Here is a 16672-nt window from a genome sequence, read left to right as displayed (position 1 = left end):
GTACCCTTAATTACCCTAAGCTTTCAAGGAAATGCAATGTATTGGTGGACGTCCCTAGAAAGGGAGAGGAGAATCAATCAATTCCAATATTGGAATGATCTTAGAAGTGCCCTTAGGGAGAGACACATTCCCTCCTACTACCATAGGGAACTTATGGATAAGATCCAAAGACTCCATCAAAACAAAACAAGAGTTAAGGAATACACACAAATGGAGTTATATATGACGAGGGCAAGGATTAGAAAGCATGAGGATACTACTATTTCTAGGTTCCTTAGTGGCCTAAGTCTTAAAATAAGAGATAAAGTAAAATTGTTGTCTTACCAAGATTTAAATGACTTGGTACAACTTTGCATAAAGGTAGAGCAACAAATTTTGAGAAAAACTTTAGAAATAACCACTGTAGTTCTTATATTAAGAAATATTTCAAAAGGGAGGGTAAACAAATCAAAGAAAAAACCCTATAAAAATTTCAAAGAAAAGGAAAAAACAAGGGAAAGGACATTTACTCACACCCGTACTAGTGATATCAAGTGCTTCAAATGTTTTGGTAGAGGTCACATAGTTTTTCAATGCCTCACAAAAAAGATCATGATTCTTAGGGAAGTTGACATCTAGAGTAGTCAAGATGAAAAAGAAAGTGAAAGTGATAGTGCGGAATCAAGTGAGTTAACAAATGAAGATGCTTACCCTTGTGAAGGGGACATAATTATAATAATGAGGATCCTCAACAATCAACCTAGTCCATTGATAATGTTAACTTTTACCATTATCCAAGCTATATTTCATTAGCAAAATCATCTCTTCCAAAGCTTTTAACCTACTTAATCCTCAATTTTATCTTACTTTTGTAAATAAATACATTTTGGGTTACATTGATCTAAATATACCACTAATCCCCATTTTTGAGTCCTTTTTGTGGATTGGAAGCTTTGCTCCAAAAGTCTAGACAAATGAGTGACCCGGAATAGCAAGGAAAAGAGCAAAAATGTCAACAGGAAGCGCCAGGCGACACAGAGCCAGCACCAGGCGGAACAGGCCGCCAGCACCAGGCGCCAGACAAGCGCCAGACAGGTGCCACTACTGCTCACTGCCTGGCGGCACTTGGACACCGTCGGGCAGTAGCGGGAAGATTTGCCCACTATTTGTTGGCTAGCGCCTGGCGGTGAGACCCTTCCTCTAGGCGCCAGTGTTCGCTGATGTGGCAAGTTGGCTCTTTTTCTTCTGTTTTCGTGAGGGGAAACGCATCTTGGACATTTTGGAGCTCGAGCAACGCGATTTGGAGAGTTTGGGGGAGTGCTAGGGCTTGTGGGAACAACTCCATCTTCCTCTTTGTATCTCTTTCTCTTCCATTTCCATTTTGTAAGCTTGAGCTCTCCATGACAATGGAGTGCTAAACCCATTTTTGTTGGGGTTAGATGTAGCCACTGAACTTTCATGTATTTTTGAATGGTTTGAATATATATATATATATATATATATATATATATATATATATATATATATATATATATATATATATATATATCCATTGATTTCTAGTATCTTTGTTTATGTATTTAAAGCTTGCTTTGTTTTACCCATTCATTGCATGATATTTGGATCATTAGGTATTGGAAAATATCTCTTGAAACCTTGAATTGGAACAAGATACCTAATGGAACTTGTATCTAGGAATGGAACTTGAACCATTAGTTGTCTTAAACCCTAATTTGTAAAGCGGGTTTGTTTATTTAGGGATTCAAGGAATTGACTCTAAATAAGGAAACCTAGGCTCATTCAACTAAGGGATTAGAGTTTGAGTAGACTTGTGGGTTGACATTAGTAATTAATGGAGAAGAGTTTTATTGCTTAATATACATGAGAGTGAAGTAGGTGAAGTCTAACTCCAACAATATCAATCCATTGCATTTCTAGTCTTTACCATTTTCTAGAGTCTTCAAATATCCAAGTTCAATTTTACTTGTTTATGAAATATTTAATTTCTTGCATACAAAAACCCAAATTATGAATTTATTCATTAGTTTAAATTAGTCACTAATTACACAATAATTTAGTATACACGAGTCTCTTGGGAAACAATATCCTGGTCTTACCGGTTACTACTTGCGCGACTTGGTACACTTACCAAAGTCCTAACATCCATAAGCACTAACACAAAGAGAGAATATTTTTCATAGAACGTGCAAAATTTTATAAAGTACTTGTTCTCTTATTGTGGAGAGTGGATCGTGTTGTAACTGCTGGAATAAATCTCACCAACGAGATTACCTTCACCCAAAAGGAAAAGAAATTTCTTCTTCATCCTCTTCTATCATCTTAAGTGGTAGAGGATCAAGTTTAAATGACAAAGAAAATAGGACAAAAAAAAGTCCTCAAACTCTCCAAAAGGTAAGTAAAAATGAATTTGAGGTGGGAGAGATTGGTGTTCCCTCTGCCAAGGTCATTCAATATGAGAACATGTTAACAAAAAATATTTAGAAAAATAGGGCAAATGGAAAATGTGTTGTAAGTGTAGAGCCATCAATAATATTACTATTAAATATAGTCACCCAATTCCTAGACTTGATGATGTGATTGATAAGTTGCATGGGTCCATTGTATTTTCTAAAATTGATCTAAAGAGTGTTTATCACCAAATAAGAACCAAAGAGGGTGATGAGTGGAAAACCACTTTTAAGACTAAGTTTGGATTATATGAGACGTTGATGATGCCTTTTGGCCTTACTAATGCACCTAGCACATTCATGAGGCTCATGAATTATATTCTTCAAGATTGCATAGGTAGGTTTATAGTAGTTTACTTTGATGATATTTTTCTGTATAGTTGAAGTTTGCATGATGATATAGGACACTTGAGAGTTGTTCTCTGTAACATCTCGACTGGATATTACTGATTTAAATATTAAAATAGAGAAAATATAATTAAATTGCATTTACTGAAATATCATTTCCCTAAAACGCGGGAAATTTTAAAACTTTTATTACCTCAACAATAATCCAAAAATCCATGATAATAAATACTATTATAATTGTCCAAAAGTGTAGTAATATCCATGTTTACTATTTATTTGAAATCATAATTAACAATATAAAACTCTGAGAAAATCCTTCTCCCAAGTCTAGCTTCGCTCCGGCTCTACGCTCCACCAAAACCACCTGCAACCTCATATGCTCCCTGTACCGCGTACACGATCATCGCCAAACACAAGCAGATAGGGTGAGCTAAAGGAATATAAACATATGTAACTATTTATATAACAAAACACACACATTAAAGGAACTCCATCCTTTGATCTCATCACACATGGCCACCACCATGTAATCCATGTTCTACGTCTTTGGTTGATAATCTCAAGATATCATTGTTATCCAACCTACAAGCCACCACTTGTAGAACACATGTGGGAACACTCGCTATTCCGAGCCACAACTCAAAGAATGCTCGTATTACCCTCAATCCTGAGCCACAACTCCAGGAATGCTCCAACATCTGACCCTTGAGATATCGCCCAAAGCCTCGTAGACCATGTAACATCCCGTTCGGATATTACGAATTTAATAAAACGAAATAGAGATAATATGTCAACATCATTTATCAAAAACTCATTTAATAAAAAAAATACCTCGTTTCCCAAAACACGAGAAATGTAAAACTTCATTAAATTACCAGTAAGTCCATAAATACAAAAATGTGATTTTAGTCAAATAGGCCATAAGCCTTTACATCATAATTCAAAATAGAATAACAAAACGTGAACATAAAAGTTCCCCTAAACATCCCCTCTTCGCAGCTAAGCCTCACCAGCTCCACCTGCATCATCACCTGCTCACGTGTACCGCGTACACGATCATCGCCAAACACAAACAGATAGGGTGAGCTAACAGTTAAAACACACAAAATATACCTAACATACATATACATGTAAACCCAATACAAATAATTCAACAATAGTACGAACTCTTTCTTTATACTGCATGGCCACCACCATATAGAATATCCTTACTTTTCCCACAGAACCTTACTCCATTTCCATCACATGGCCACCACCATGTATACCGATGCACCTAGTGGAAGACTCGTTACCTTCCCTCCACATGGCCACCACCATGTATATTAAGTACATCAGGGAACCTCGTTCCATTTCTTTCACATGGCCACAACCGTATTGCTGCCACACCTATCGGCCACAACCGATAGAGCACGTGCGGAAACCATGCTACGGATCACACACCGTAATGCCAGGTGGAGTTCCCAAATACGAACATAGTCTGCAACGTCCCAGGACTACCAAACTCGTCAATGACTCACTGAGAAGGGCAATCCATCTGGACCCATCCGTACTGGCCACAACCAGCACACTTGCCAACCCGAGCCACAACTCAAGGTTCCTCGTGTTCTTCCGCTATCCCGAGCCACTACTCAAGGAAAGTCATTCTGAGCCACAACCCATAGAATGCCACGTGCTTAACCCCTATCCTGAGCCACAACTCGAGGATACGTTCCGGGCCACAACCCATGGAACACCAGCAAGCCCACCAAGAAGATATTTTAAAAGCCATGTAGAACACCTCTCACAAGTTTCATCTCATCTTATAAACACAGCAGGTACGTCTTCCTTAAACGTACCTCTTCACCCTTACTTGCTTTAATTGAGAGCCTTTGTTTAACCACTACAACCCACCTCCCTTAAGCTAGGCCCCCAACCTGTGCAAGCCTTCAGAACCACTGCAGCCTACGTATTCTCGCTTAAGCGAGCTCATGCTCGCTTGGGCAAGACTCTCGTTCGCCCAGAATAAAAATGCCTCGTCTAGGCGACGAGTCCCACAAAAACACAAACCTTCCCTCGCAATCTCGCTTAGGCGAGAGGGTCTCGCCTGGGCGAGACGTACTCCCACTCAGAACAACAATCAACCTCGCCTACGCGAGTTGTTCAATCAAAACACCCAATTGCATATGAATTCTCGCTTAGGCGAGTCTCACTCGCCTAAGCGAGATGAGCCCTCGCCCAAACCCCAAAACTCTCCGCCCGAGCGATGGCCACGAGCAGATAGAGGATACGCGTCCCTGCATATCTCGCCTAGGCAAGCTTGACTCGCCTGAGCGAGAATTGCAGGTTTTGACACTGATTCACGCACACACTACACCAGCGACCCCAAAACACATCTCAACCACACCAATTCTTTAAGCACAATTTAGATAGGCATATACGCATTATTTGGACGCGAAAATAACCCCCAACCACCCAACTTTGCATAATCACAGAATACACCACATACCATCCCATTATAGGCAACATTTAGGTCCAATTCCAATGCAACAGTCCCCAAAATCCACAACCCCGAATTGCCTCAAGTATAGCACGAATTTTAGTGCAACAATTCATCAAAATCAAACAAAAGTAGTGCAGTAAAGCTAAGGTTCGGGTTCAGCTCCCCTAACCTGAAAAATCTCTTGCTTAACTTCTAAAATTGGGGAATTTCCTTTGATCACCAAGGCTTGCCTTATCACCACTTCAATTACCCTCTGTCCTTCACTCCCAAATTTCATCCTCCCTCTAAAGCTTTCAGAAAACAGCCTTCCAAAACCCTATTCTCCTCTCAAATTTTGCCTTTTATAGGTCTTACTAATTGGTTAATGAAAAAAAAAACGGGAATATGATTAAATTTGGGTTTTATTGCTTTTTAAGGGCCATGACTTGATTGTTTCTCAACCCTTTAGCTGCCCACTTTCTGCTAGGTTTCTCCACCTATTCATATTCAGTCCACAACTAAAGTTTAAGCCAAAAAGAGTTAAATTTGACTCACCAAGGTTTGAACCCATGACCTTCCCCATGCCAAATCAAAGCTAAACCACCAGGCCAACTTATGTTTCTTGCTAACACACACAATTCAAGCATTATCTCATACAAAAATGTGGCCCAACATACCATTAAAACAATAATAACAAAAATACACACAAAAACAAAAATACACTACACACAATTGGCATGCATAGGACTCGAACCCAAGTCCTTTCACATAAACCAAGTAGTCTCAACCACTTAAGCTAGTACTTTTCCACGTCATACATTACAGAATTTAATGTCATAAATGTACAACCTACCCACATTTATTAATTAATTAATTAATTAAATTCCGCGGGTCTTACAGACCACGCGCATCCAAAGCAAGCAAAACACAATGTCTACGTCATCAAAAATTGTCTGGCGCTCCACACGAGTCGCCAAGCGCAAAAGTCTTCCAGACCGCCTGGTGGGAAACACATGCTGCTAGGCGCCAAGCACCTCTGATGCTACTATTTCTACGAGTATCGCCTGGCGGGACAACCCTTATCGCCAAACGCTACACACTTCAATTCTCTACTGGTTTTGTAGCTATTGCCTTGCGGTCAAACACCATCGTCAGGTGCTACACCAATACTTGCGTAGTACTGGATTTTAAGCACCCATAACAAAGTAAAATCAATCCATTTACATTTCATATATATATATATTCCCCTTTAAATCCATGCTAGCATTCCATTCTAACTTATGAATAACGCATGCTCAAACAAATATAAGCAGCATCACTCTAACATTTTAAGCATATGATCCTATGCACCAATGCAAATTCATATTGACACACATGCATTCACCAATAACCAATTCTCCACATGTGACTAACCCAAAGGAACATTCAAATTGTTAGAGACTTACCACATAACCCAATCATGCTTCATTAGAAGTTACTTGAAATTATCAAGACCTTAATCATGTATTCAAGACTCCAAAATCAGCAATATTGAGTAACGTATATCTCTAGCTACTGTCCTCCAAATCAAATCTCCACCGTTCAAAGTGAAGAACTACATGTTATGGACCACCTGTCAAAATTTCACCTAAATCGGACGGTTAACGAACTGGGAACTGCAGTTTTACGAAAATTATGCAAACTAGAAAAAATGGTGGCGCCCAGTGCCCAAATATGAGGAAGGTGGCGCCTGGCGGGACTAAACTACCGCTCGACGGTTCCTGTTGCGCGAAAAGTACGAAAAATAACATTTTTCATGATCAGAACACCACGCACCTCTGGTGTGGTGCCTGGCGGCCAATTGGGTGTCGTCACGCGGTTCCTACTGTTCCAGGTACCCAGAAATCCTCCCTTTGCACCTGCGGAGCCCCAACACTCCTTGGTCTTCCTACATTATAGATTTCACCAAATCTTCACTCAAATTCACTTACAGTTATAGAAATTCCCATCCCAAACCCACTCATTCTTTCTTTCCAATACACTTGAACCACCAATTTCCTTAGGACATCAAGAACCCAATTTCCAACCCTAACATCATCTTCCCATTGTTCCATTCATTTACATTAATTTAAATGTCGTTTGACATCAAATCATCCTTTAACAATTAAAAATTGGCTTTTCCTCCGATTAGAGTCATCCCAAAACATCAAGAATATCAAAACCGAACCAAAATTGGTTCGCGTTGCCTGGCGGGTGTTCATCATCACTAGGCGCTTCATCCAAAAATCTAGAAAACTGGGTTGTACAGTACGCATCGCCTGACGACCAGTTAAAACTTGAGTTTTAGAGTTCTTCCTCTTTGATCAGTAGGCCGCTTAGCGCTTCCCTTTAATTCAGCTCCCAAATGCACTCAATTCTCACCACACACTATCTGAATTCGTACCTCTCCCAATGCCCAGTAATGGGAGCATAGAAAAACCCTCCTCCACACTCAAAATTTGCCTTTTATTGGTGCCTTAATGGTAGTTTAATGTGCTAAAAGGAAAATGACATTAAAAGTGATGTAAATACCATTCAAGGTCCATCATTAGTTGTTTTCCAGCCCCTTGGACTGCCTTCACATGGTTGCTAGGGTTCCCTGCCCCTCTCATCCTTGCCAAAATAAATTTAGAAAAAAGAAACTTAATTAGTGTCTACCAAGAGTCAAACCCATAACCATGTCAATGCCTAAACCGATGCACAACCATTCAACCAAAGCATGTTTCATGATAATTCTTAAAATTCTAAGACTATATTACCACTCACATAATCATACATTTATTAAAATTAATAATAACTTAAATAACACATAAATGGCTTAACTAGGACTCAAACCTAAGACCTCTCACACAATTAAGTACTCTCAACCACTTAAGCTACACTACTGTAACTTTGCCTTTCTAACTCGGCCATTATGCCTCGGTTCCTCTAAAAACGAGGCATATAAAAAAGCGGTGGCATTTTTGAAATTTAAATGAACTTATATGCCTCGGTTCAAAACCAACCGAAGCATAATGTTTGTCCAAAATTTCAAAATTCCCGCTCTGTTAACATTCTTAAACTGAATGACGAAGATTCTGCCTCGGTTTCTTTAAAACGGAGGCATAACGTTCTTATGACTTCGGTTAAAGCGCACCCGAGACAGATACGGTCATTTAGATTAAAAAATTATTTTTTTTAATTTTTTGTGCATGTTTATGCTTCGGTTCTATGTGTACCCGAGACAGAAAGTGGAAGGGGAAAGGTTCTGTCTAGGGTTTAAAATTGGGAAAATAGATAATCTTTTTCGCATTTCTCTTCGCGAGCCACTGGTTCCCTCTTATGCGCGTTGTTGTTTCATCCTCTTCGTGTTGCTCCCGTTGGCACCTCTGTTCTGCACATCCACCGTCAGTACTGTGCGCGTCCACCGTAGCTACCTTTGTCGTTGTTGTGCGTGTCCACCGCAGTTGCCGCTGTCGCTGCTGTGTGCGTCCACTACAGTTGTCGTCATCGCTGATGTGTGCGTCCACCTCGTTATTGTGCACGTCCAACGCAACTGCCGCCTGCTGTGCGCGTCCATCGTCGTTGTTGTGCGCGTCCACCGCCGCTGCTGTGCGCATCTATCGCAGTTGTCGCTAAAGCTGCTGTGCGCGTCCACCTCGCTGTTGTGCGGGTCCACCGCAACTACCGCCATCACTGATGTGCGCGTCCACCATCGTTGTTCATCACATCTCCACTACTACAGCTACTGTTAGTGTTGTGGAGGATAGAGGTCGCGCAGTGCTACACAAAACCACCATTGGTTGGTGGTTTTTTTGCTACATTTTTTAATTTATTTTTTGTCCTTTATGTGTGTAATGGTGGTCCCTTTTGTTTTGCAGGATGGGGAAGAGGAAATTGAATGAAAGTGATAGTGATTATATTGATGATTCTGATGTAGAGGGAAAATGGAGAAATCAGATTTATTGAATGACCAAAATGAGTCTGAGTCAACTAAGGCTAAGGGCAGTCTGGGTTCGGTGACTGGTGGAGGAGGCACCTCTGGTTTCGGCTCGTGTGAAAGTGGCTTCGAGGAAGAGCAGGAAACTATTGGACAAGGAAAAGTGGGATTTGTTGGGTTGTTGAGTGATGAAAGTATTCAACCCCTATTCTTTTTTAATTTTAATCACTTTTCTGTCTTGGTTGCAACTAGACCCGAGGCAGAAAGTCCAGTTCTAATTTTTTTTAATGCTCATTAGGCCTCGGTTGCCTATAGAACCGAGGTAGTAGTTGTTGAATATGTCTCGGTTTTCAACCGAGGCAAAAAAGTGACCTTTTTGGCCTCGGCTTTATATGCCTCAGTTTTGAAACCGGGGTAGAATAGTAAAAATAACTGTGGCCAAATTTCCTGTTTGTACTGGAACTAGTACTATTCCACGTCATAAAAAAGCAGAGTTAAATGCCATAAGGCTCCACTACCCGTATTTATTAAATAATTAATTATTTACTTATTTAAATTTCACGGGTCTTACATCAGTGGAGACGAATTGGTTTGACTAATCATATCTACACTCACATTTTGAATAGAGTAGATGTTTCAATCAAGGATTAGATGTTCTATTACTACTTAATTTGATCATATAAATGATAGTGATCAATAATAATCCCATTCAAGATTATTTTCCTAAATATAGGTTGTGATAGCCTCCTCGTCAAGCTAGGTTAGGTCGAAGCCTGAAAAATAGTGGTTATGGTAAAGAATGGCTAGCGAAAGCAATAAAGTAATGAGAGGAAATATGTCTCGGTTTGGAGGTTTTGGTGATGGGATGAAGCTGGTTCATGGTGCTCTTAGAGAGGTTGGACCAACTCTAGAGAAAGGTGGTTAGAGAGACCTCATGAGATGCTCTAAAAATGACTAAGAGACAATTTTATGGTATAAAATAATTTTGACAGTATCAATACCTAATTTTGTTCAGTAAAAAAAATTGACTTGGAATATAATTAGGAAGAAGAAAGAAAAATAAAAAAGAAGTGGACATCAGTTTGAGTAAGGATGTATATTTCTATTTTTACTTTGATCTTATTTTAATTTTTTTATCTTATTTTATTTTTATTTTATTCTATTTTATCTTTTTTTAATTTTAATTTTATCTTATTTTAGTTTTCCTTATTTAATTTTAATTTTAATTTTCATCTTTTTTTGTTTTATCATTTTTTTATTCCATTTTGTTTTATTTTAATTTTAATATTTATATATATATATATATATATATATATATAATATGAAAAAAAGATAGAAAAGTCAACTAATTTGAAACCTGTCCAGCTATTCCTTTCCTAATCCATGCAACGAAAAATGATAAAATCTTTACATTTTCCCCCGCTTTTGATCTTGGCATGAAAAGGGAAAGATTGGGTATCTGTGTCTGTATCACTGCTGCACCCCGATGACAATCGTACCGGAAGGCAACCTGTCTCGTCCTTTTGTCATTTCAAAAAGAGTTCAAACAGAATATGAAGAAAAGAGGAAAAGTGGCATGGTACTAACAGGGGCTCGTTCAACTTTGAAGTAACAAAGATAAAGAGACAACAAAAACGTGAAGGACCCTTAGAATCAAAGAGGGCAAAAGAGGAGAGGAGAACTAGTAGACGAGGCCAACAACACGAGAAAGGAACTCCAAGAGGTAAGTACTACACCTTGCATAGGAACAACATGTTTTAACATTGTGTGAAACTGGTTGTGTTTCATCTACTGCATTTGTTGTTGCCACACGATTATGCTATGCTTGTATACCAAAGATGTTGTTGTCATACACGCCCTCTGCCAACAAATCACCACGCCATTATCATTCTCACTTCCCCACCGTCAAACACTCATAAACTCATACAGAGCCACAAGCACAGATAAAAATACAAGGCAATATTCAAATCAGTCAGGATTAATCATCATAACAGAGAAATAGAGGAGGGGATTAATCATCAATACAAGGCATCGTCGCCGGCTAGTCAGATTTCGAGCGGTATGGCGGGAGGCGCGGCATTGATTCTTCGGCGGTGGAGGAATGGACGACTTGGGGTCTGGGAAGAAGAGAAACGAGGGAGAAGGAGACTGAACAGGTTGGCGCTGGCGACGACTCCGGTAGTGAGGGTGGCGAGGGTGCTGGAATCCGCGTGCGAGAGGGAGAATGAGTCGCCGCGAATGACGCCGACGTTTCCGGCGTCCACTTGTGTCGCCGGCGAACCAGCCTCACTCGCTACACCCTTCATTTTAGTGTCTAGACCCTATGTTATTATTTGTTTGTTGGGCTTTTGCTGTTTTATATACTTCATGCACCACCACATGTGATAATCCTACACCCCGAGTTATTATTTGTTTTGTGTTTATTCGTTGCACCTCCATATTACCTGCACATTGCATGTTAATTGTTTACTGCACCACTCATTTTATTATTTTGCACCTGTGTTGTTGGTTTTATTTTTTCTATTTGACCTATCTTAAAGTTTCGACCTTTATTTTAGTTTTTAATTACATGTTATAAACTCTGTATGATCATTCACAACGTTTTAATACTTAATATCTTTTATTTTTCAAATAATTAAATACGTTTTAAAGGATTGAATATTTTTTCACTTCATTTTGATATTTTTCGTCGGTAAGAATGTTTTACCCTTGTTTATGGCACTGTACATGTTCAATGATGCATGATTCTCACCCTTATAGATATACACCTTCACGTTACACTTCTCTAGAGCATGTCTATATTCACTATACATCACCGCGGGTTGCTATTTTTTTTGAGCCCGGTTATTTTCATTTCGATGTGTTTGTGTAAAGGTGTGAACCTGTTTTAAGCCGCGTGTACCATTATTGTTACTGTAACAGTACCTCCAAGCAGCGGCAGCAATATATGTTTTATGTTTTATTACAGGACTATGATTTTTGACAAATTTTTTTTTAATAAAGTTTGACAAAATTTACTTTTTAATTAATACTAAATATTTTTCTTCTCTTTTCAAATTATATTAATTATTTATTTTATTTATTAAAATATTGTCATGTTCACTTTGTCAAAAGTTTATTAATAAAATTTTGTCAAAATATAATTTTCCTTTATTATAAAATAAAATGAAGCATGCATGAAGAGGAGGTCCACGTTTTAGTAGTTTATATCTTTCTTAAATTGTTTTTTCTTATAGTGGGGCGATTTTATTAAATGCATTTGGTTGGCACACAACGTATAGCAGATTTTCTTACTAATTAATATTTACCATAAATTTATAAAAAAAGTATTACTAATTAATAAACAATTTATATATATATATATATATATATATATATCTAACGTCAATATATACACGTGTTATAATCCCCCCGTTTAAAACTCACAAATAATCAATTACGTTTTAAACATAATCGATTATGCTTCATCATAAACTGTTTGTCATTAAAAATAAAGTTTAACATGTTAAAATTATCTTATTTTTATTTTTTAATATTATAATATTATATTTTCTCATTTTTTTAAACTGTTGTCGAGAATTTTTTAATTTTATTTTTCACTTCTTCAAATTATGTTAAAAACCTTCAATAAAGAAAAAAAAAAACTTTTAAAATCAGGATTCGTGTTGTCCAATCAGCTTACAATCTGACTTTGACTACAAAAAACTAGATGGTACTCTCTTAAGCTTGAGCCATGCGCATTTATTCAACTAGGTGTAGCACAAAAAAATTAATTTTTTTTTTAGCATCTCAAGAAGCTGACCTTTGTTTGTTAGTTTCAATTGTTAAATCAGAATTTCCCTTGAGTTTTGATCTTCAGGTATAATCTAAGCATCCATGACTCCCCCCTGCAACATCCGTTTCTGTAAGATTATCCCCGGAACAAGTCTTGCACATGGGTTACTGGTAAGAATCAATATTCAGTATTTTATAGTAAAGTTGATGTTCATTTTAGTAGCATCAAACGAAATGAGTCTTCTTTCCCAACTACAGTTTGTTATTGGTTACAAATGTGATAATATGTATAAAATCAAACTTGAACTACCACTCCTGTATCTCTGCATGCCTGATCCATGCTTATGATATACTATTATTTTCCTTATTTATTGGTAATGATATTTGAATTTGTAAGATAGGGATTTGGGGTTTTACAAAATGTCATGCATGTGAATTTCATCATTCGTGTTAAAAGCAGAATCTTTGCAGAAACTTCCAGGAAAATTCACTGCAAAATGTGGAGATGGCATGTCAAATCCAGTGTTCCTCAACCTTCCAGATTGTACTGAATGGAAAATACAGTGGACTAAGCATGATGGTGAGATTTGGTTTCAAGAAGGATGGAAGGAGTTTGCAACACGCTATTCTCTAGATCATGGTCACATGCTGTTTTTTGAATACGTGGGAATTTCTCGTTTTGATGTCCACATATGTGACAAAAGTGCTGTTGAAATAGACTACCGTTCCCACTTCACTCATGACAACCCTGATAATTCTGTTGAAACTTTGGATGAACAATTTCATGATGAAACAGACAACATTGTGCAGATTAGTGATGATTCTGAGCAAATTTTGGATGAGCAATGTATCCGAAAGAGCGGAGTCAAAAATACACAGTCACCTTCTCAACCCTGTAAGAAAATGAAGAATAGCATCACTACAGATGCTGGACGAAGCCCCAATGGGGTAAATTTGCATCAGCATGATCAAAGTAGAAGTGCTGGTTTGCAAAAGCAAAAATTTACGAAGCAGAAGTTAGAAGGTATATGAATGTCAACATGAGATCATTGTGTGGATCCAATTAATTTTGGGAGACCAATTTTTCATAACTTACTGATGACATGTTTGATTTTTCAGAAGAAAAGGGAAAAAGCATTTTTCATGGTGAATGCCCAAAAGTGGAGCAATTAACTTCCTCGGTTTTAAACAGAGCGACGAGTACTTCTAAATCCATGCATCCTTCTTTCAAGCTTGTTATGAGGCCATCCTTTATCAATGCAGATTACCTGGTGAGCATTTGAGTTAATATATCGCTTGTTATGAGTTATGTTCTTTTGTTGCAGCAGAAATATAATCCCCAAGAGTGTACATTTTACCTTGTAAAATAAAAATCCCAGGTTATTCCGTCAGAATTTTCAGAACAATATTTGAAGAAAAAAACAAAAGCAGTTGTCCTTGAGGTCATGGATGGGAGAAGTTGGCCTGTAATTTTGTCTGGTCCTAGAATTACTGCTGGATGGCCGAATTTTGCATCAGAAAATAATCTGAAAGTGGATGATGTCTGTGTGTTTGAGCTGATAACGAAGATCCAGAGTCTGGCCTTCAGAGTTTCCATTATCCCATCTGCAGGAAAACCTAGCACACCCATTTTACATGGTAATCCTTTATTTCATTTTATCTACATTGAAAATCCAACACAGGAAATTTAAACAAATACTGTGAAGGAAAAATCTGATTCCTGTGAAATTGCAAATATAGATCATTCAAAAAGCAGAAAAGTGCATCCTGCAACTACCTCTAGAGGTGGGAGTTCAAGTGTAAGAACTTTAGTAGGCAAACGTGAAGAAGCCAGAGAATTCTCATCAGAAAATCCCTTTTTCATGAGCACTCTAAGTTGGCAAGGAAACACAACCAGATGCCCGGTGAGGTTTAGTTAAGCACTAGTTGTGGGGTTTCACAATGTCATGCTGTCTTCCAACAGGTGTTGTTTTTCGTTCATAAGTTGTTTTATGTTGTTCTAATAACTGTTAACATGTATGTATAACTTGATGCAGCGTGTGCCGAGAAACTTTGCGAGGAAGTATTTCCTAGGGATGAATCATGATTCGATAATGATGCAGTTCAGAAATATACTGTGGCCTGTAACCATTGTATTAACTAAAAGTGATTTATCAGGCACGCTTTCTGCTGGGTGGCCCACGTTTTCAAGAGCAAATAAACTGCGAGCTGGAGATGTTTGTGTCTTTGAGTTGGTCAACAGAGATGTTATGACACTCGATGTTCATGTTTTTAGAGATCACAGTGAGGTGATGCATTAAGAGCTCTATCTATATGTAACTTCTTAACTTCACTTCATTGGAATGACTTTGCTGTTGTTTACACTTCAATCTCAAATTGTTGGGTCTTTCGAGGATTCCTAATACGACCATGAGATGTATGTGAATGGATTTGTATCTGCTAATATATGTAATGCCTGTCTTCGTTTTCTCTTTGTTTTTATCATCTTTCCTTGTCTCATTGTCATGGTTTCCATCGTTATGTAAGATATTTAATCGTTACAAGGGAGATTTTAAAGGAAAAACTTTTTGTATTCTTTCTTAATGTTCCTATAATCTAGAAAGAGTAATTAGGAACGGTTCCAATTTCAATGTTTTTCTTTTTCCATATGATTATAGTTGATTTATTTTAAGGATAATAACAAAAAAAAATATAGATGGAGTTTGTGCTATTGATTTTTACCAATTAATTACTTAGTTATATACTAATGTGAAGTTAACGGAACACTCTAATGTGTGCAATAAATTGGATTCATTTAGATTTATTTATTTAATAGTTTAAGTGTGTTCAGTGCTTTAAATTCTTCAGAACAAATTTTATTCCAGATTAAAAATTAAAATTGAATGTAATATTTTTAAGAAAAACGACAATTCGTATGTTAATGCAAAGAGAATGGATTCTCTGGTAGACTCGGATGAAATACCTAACTTTGACTAATTTTTGTTCTTTATCTTACTTTTTATATCATGTTAGTTTGATCTTCTTTTCGTATAAATTAATTAAAAAAAATACTTTTTTGGTTGATTTATTAAACATTAAAAAGTTGTTTAGATAAGATGTTGGAAAATGCATTAAAGATGTATACTACATGTTTATTTTCATCAGATATTTTTTTCTCTATTTTTTTTGTCTTTCTAGTAGCATAACTTCATGTTTTGAAAAGAGCTTCTTCTAGTTGTAGTACTTGAGTAGCTTGATGAATATATAGATCTTAAAAGTAAGTAAATGAAAATTCCAAAATTTTGATATCCCCACATTAGAAGTCAACCTACACCATTTATATTGTGGTGATGGGTTTGTACATGAAGAAGGAAAGCCAGAGCAGAAGATCTCTCCGAATCACTACTGAGATAAGAAAACAGAGCACAGAGAAAAGCAAATAAGATCGGAGCCGCTCACGAAGATGCTCATCATCATAGAGGTGAGAATAGGAAAACATTTATTGCAGATCTCCTATGGTTGTTGTGCCTCTTTACGTAGGACTCAAAAGGTTGTTCATATAGGGATTCATTTCTCTTTAGAGTACGTCTTTCTTTGGAATGATGTTTGCATATGGTGAGAGATTCATATTTTTTATATTATATAATCTGATGCATGACTTTTTGTTTTGAATATTATATATTATATAATTATATAATTGATGCAAGGTCATCTTTTTCTTACACTTGC

General features: G+C 37.3%; 1 protein-coding gene across 2 annotated transcripts; it reads left to right on the top strand.

Annotated features, from left to right (window-relative positions):
- The first annotated feature begins 10722 nt into the window (after positions 1-10722).
- LOC114173147 (B3 domain-containing transcription factor VRN1-like) lies at positions 10723-15433 on the top strand. Of its 2 annotated transcripts, XM_028057390.2 has the most exons (7): positions 10723-10913; positions 13050-13135; positions 13436-13988; positions 14084-14235; positions 14344-14602; positions 14705-14868; positions 15001-15433. In XM_028057390.2, exons 2-7 carry the CDS (start codon positions 13067-13069, stop codon positions 15262-15264), a joined length of 1461 nt encoding a protein of 486 aa, XP_027913191.1. In that variant the 5' UTR covers positions 10723-10913; positions 13050-13066; the 3' UTR covers positions 15265-15433. The 2 variants fall into 2 exon arrangements, with proteins under 2 accessions (XP_027913191.1, XP_027913193.1); XM_028057392.2 differs by lacking the exon at positions 10723-10913 and having other exon boundaries at positions 12659-13135; positions 14705-14927; positions 15001-15135.
- Positions 15434-16672: the final 1239 nt, after the last annotated feature.

This window comes from Vigna unguiculata, chromosome 2 (genome assembly GCF_037176805.1).
Source record: "Vigna unguiculata cultivar grain cowpea cultivar isolate G323 ecotype 2 chromosome 2, ASM3717680v1, whole genome shotgun sequence".
Lineage (NCBI taxonomy): Eukaryota > Viridiplantae > Streptophyta > Magnoliopsida > Fabales > Fabaceae > Vigna > Vigna unguiculata.
Note: the sequence above shows the minus strand (reverse complement) of the source record. Positions and strands in the feature narration are given on the sequence as shown.